General features: G+C 28.9%; 1 protein-coding gene across 2 annotated transcripts in view; it reads right to left on the bottom strand.

Moving 5' to 3' along the window:
• Positions 1-277: 277 nt before the first annotated feature.
• Positions 278-3,468, bottom strand: part of LOC108685343 (multidrug resistance-associated protein 4-like) — a 25,550-nt gene continuing 22,359 nt past the window's right edge. For both annotated transcript variants that reach the window (XM_018190089.1, XM_018190088.1), the window contains exons 14-17: positions 2,977-3,311; positions 2,289-2,534; positions 1,732-2,034; positions 278-985 (exon numbers count right to left, since the gene is read on the bottom strand). In XM_018190089.1, the coding sequence (XP_018045578.1) occupies positions 845-985; positions 1,732-2,034; positions 2,289-2,534; positions 2,977-3,311 (1,025 nt within the window). In that variant the 3' untranslated portion in view covers positions 278-844. The remainder of the gene's footprint in view (positions 986-1,731; positions 2,035-2,288; positions 2,535-2,976; positions 3,312-3,468) is intronic.

The raw sequence follows: 3,468 nt of genomic DNA, 5'->3' as shown, positions 1-3,468 counted from the left end.
GTTCGAACATTGTCCATCATAATATAAATCTCAGAACCATTATGAGATCTTCATTAAAAAAAGTTAGGGATAATTGAAAACGATGTAATTTTGAAATCAGATCATTACGCATTTAAAAATATACATATAAAATATCTAAGATAAACTGAAGAAGTTTATATATATAATATTTATAATTATATATAATTAATTTTTTTTTATATATAATTTTATATAAATAAAAATATATAAATTGACATTATATATATATATATATATATATACTACACTTCTCTCAGATTCATATATAATTTTAATTTATAAAATTTAATCAATAAAAATCACAGCAAGTTACTGTGTGTGCGTGAATATTATCTTACAATTTCATGTTTATGCTAAATTACGTTTCATCTCACTGGTTCAGTTCATTCTTGATTGTGGAAGTACGTATTCGCTTTATCACAAGAATTAAGTATATTCGTAATTTCTGTAATAGTAGGATAGAAATATATAACAATGTTACGAGACTTAACTCGTGGCAGAATCTTGCACTAGATATTACGGCAAGGGAATGCTTTCCCTGTAATCTTATTAAAAACGATACAAAAATATAATTTTGTAGAAGCATGTCACGCTGCATCACAACGTTATGATACTTAATGAAAATATCATGATGTCGCGAAGAAAGATATACAATATATCCTTTGGTCTTACAGAAATGTACAAACATTTGTCTACATGCGCCCTTCTGTATGCTCTATATATCGTCTACATCATAAGTATACTAGACACATTAAGTAATCCGCTTCCATCTTGAAAAATTTAGCTTTAACAAAAGAACATATCAGAATTCATCTACACTTCGTCACGTTTCTCCATACTTGTCTACATAGGCCTGCTTCGCCACCTTGATCAGTTGATCGTACATACCTGGGCCAGTCTCCTTTACTAATGAAGTAAACTGATTATAACTGTTTTTCAATAATATATGAGGATGATCGTATTCCTGCAAAACAATAAATGTCGGAATTACGATACAAAAAATTTGATAATTAAATTATTATTTTTTTGTTGATATCATTAAATATAAATCGCAATTCTGCATATATACGTGATGAGTTAAAAATAATAATTAACATTTCAATAAAAAAATTCTAACAGCATTTTTAAGAATTTTTCATATTTTTAATTTATGAAAATTTTTTTTAATAATTTTGTTTTAAACTATTTTATATTTTATAAGTTTTCTTCGGAAATTATAGAATATTTTAGACTGTATACATATAAAGAATTTTAAAAAAGAGATGAGTATTTTTTTAACATAATTTTCTCGTAAAACTATTCTAATTTATATAAAATCTAAGAATTTTTCTAAAAAATTATAATATTTATACAGAAAGTTTAGAAATTTATTAATAACGATTAAAAATTTGTTCATTTTTTGAAATATTTTATTTCAGAAAACAAATCTATTGATCCCAATAAATAGTTTAAAAATTGTTAATCGTTATTAATAATTTGCTAAAATTAAATGCTTAAAAATGTTGTTAGAATTTTTTATTTTCAAGTTGATAACAGAAAATAAAAAGAAAATAATATAAAGATTTTTTTTAAATGAAGGTTTTTTTTAAACTCCAAAATATTATTCTCAAATGCTCGAATCTTAAAATTTGAAGATTTTGATACTTTGAGAATCCAAGCAAGTTTCCAAATTATCGTAAAAATTGGAGAAATTAATGAAGCTGTACTTACAGCCATATGACCCTTATCCATCACCAAAACCTTGTCGCTGTCCATTATAGTATTTAATCGATGCGCCACTGTGAGCATCGTACATGTCGCGAATTTTTTCCTAATAGTCCGTTGAATCAACGCGTCGGTATGTGGATCTACGTTCGCAGTCGCCTCATCCAGCATCAATATACGATTGTTTCTCAGGATAGCTCTCGCTAAGCATACCAATTGTCTCTGTCCAACGCTATAATTGCTTCCTCTGTCAAACACGCGACTTTCCAAGCCATTTCCGATAGTAACAACAGCTTCTTTTAGCTCAACCTGAAATACATTAAACGGAATTATAAAAAGTTCATAATTAATTTATATTACACATTTATTTAATAATTATAGAACCATGTGACTTAAAAATTGATGACAGTTCGTCATTTTGGAACTCCCAGAATTTTCCAATCTTTGGAATTTAGGATTTCAAGATGGTCTTTGGAGTTAAAATTTGGAGTTAAAATCGAACCTTTGAGCGTTACGTTTCCGATTAAGCACAGGTCTATTTTTAAATTAGGAATCATTCGAACCTCTTCAAGTGCCTCCCATAAATCCGTGTCGGGAAATTCGTCGAAAGGATCTAAATTACGTCTCAGAGTACCTGAGAACAAAACGGGATCCTGAGGGATGATGGATATTTTGCGTCGCAAGTCCTCCAAAGCTATCAAACCCGTGTCCACACCATCAATCTCGATGATTCCCTCCACTTTTGCCAATCGGAACAATGCTGATATTAGTGACGATTTTCCGGCGCCTGTTCTTCCCACGATACCAATCTGTGTATAATAATTTTATTATTTTTAAAACATTTAAATTATTTTTCATGAACATCTTCATATTAACTATTATGTAATTTTCAGCTTAGATCGTTGTACTTTAGTTATTCAGTATTTATGTATTCATATTTGCAGTCTTAAGACATTCTATTTATATATAATTTTCTTTTTTTACACCATTCTGTTTGTGCATGTATGATAAAATTATTCAAAATAAATTAAAATAAAATTTAAAAAGTTTAAGCTTTATATATTTTCAATCCTTTTTTATATAATTTTTTAATATTTAATAAAATTTATCTTAAAAAAATTATAGCAACTTTTTCAAATATCTCCAGAGGGTCCTGTAAAATTTAAAATTCTTCTATCTTTTAAAATAAAGTTTTTCACTCTCTTTCTTCTCGTTTGTTTCTATAAAATTTTTTGCGCAAAATTTCCATACCTTCTCTCCAGAATAAATCACTATATTCAGACCCTTAAGGACAGGTGGATCTTCGTCAGAGTAGCGCATATAGACATTCTTAAACTTAATGCAACCTTGATCGGGCCAGGTTTTGGGGACACTGGAAGGCAGCGCTAGATACTTGTCTTTTTTTTTCACATACGCTCCCCGGTCTCTTAGATTCGGTTCTGCCGAAAGCTGAATGTATTCGAGTACGCGTTCTACTGCCATCATCTGGTTTGCTACCTCCGCGCTCTGTCGCATCCCCCATTGAATCATTCCGGTCATTGCCATTACCTGTGTGATGGCCAAACCGACTTCGCCACCGGAAAATGCTGAAAGATACACCCAATATACACAACATCTCATTTAACTTTGTTGATTCATTTTTTATATTATTAAAATATATATCTAATCTAAATATTTTTTCATTAGTAACTTTTTTTTTAATAAATTCTTATTTTACAAAATAAATGTTTTTACAAAAGAAAT

This window comes from Atta colombica, unplaced genomic scaffold, assembly GCF_001594045.1.
Source record: "Atta colombica isolate Treedump-2 unplaced genomic scaffold, Acol1.0 scaffold150, whole genome shotgun sequence".
In the NCBI taxonomy this organism is placed as follows: domain Eukaryota; kingdom Metazoa; phylum Arthropoda; class Insecta; order Hymenoptera; family Formicidae; genus Atta; species Atta colombica.
The sequence above is the reverse complement of the archived record's forward strand: the minus strand, read 5'-3'. Positions and strand labels throughout refer to the sequence as shown.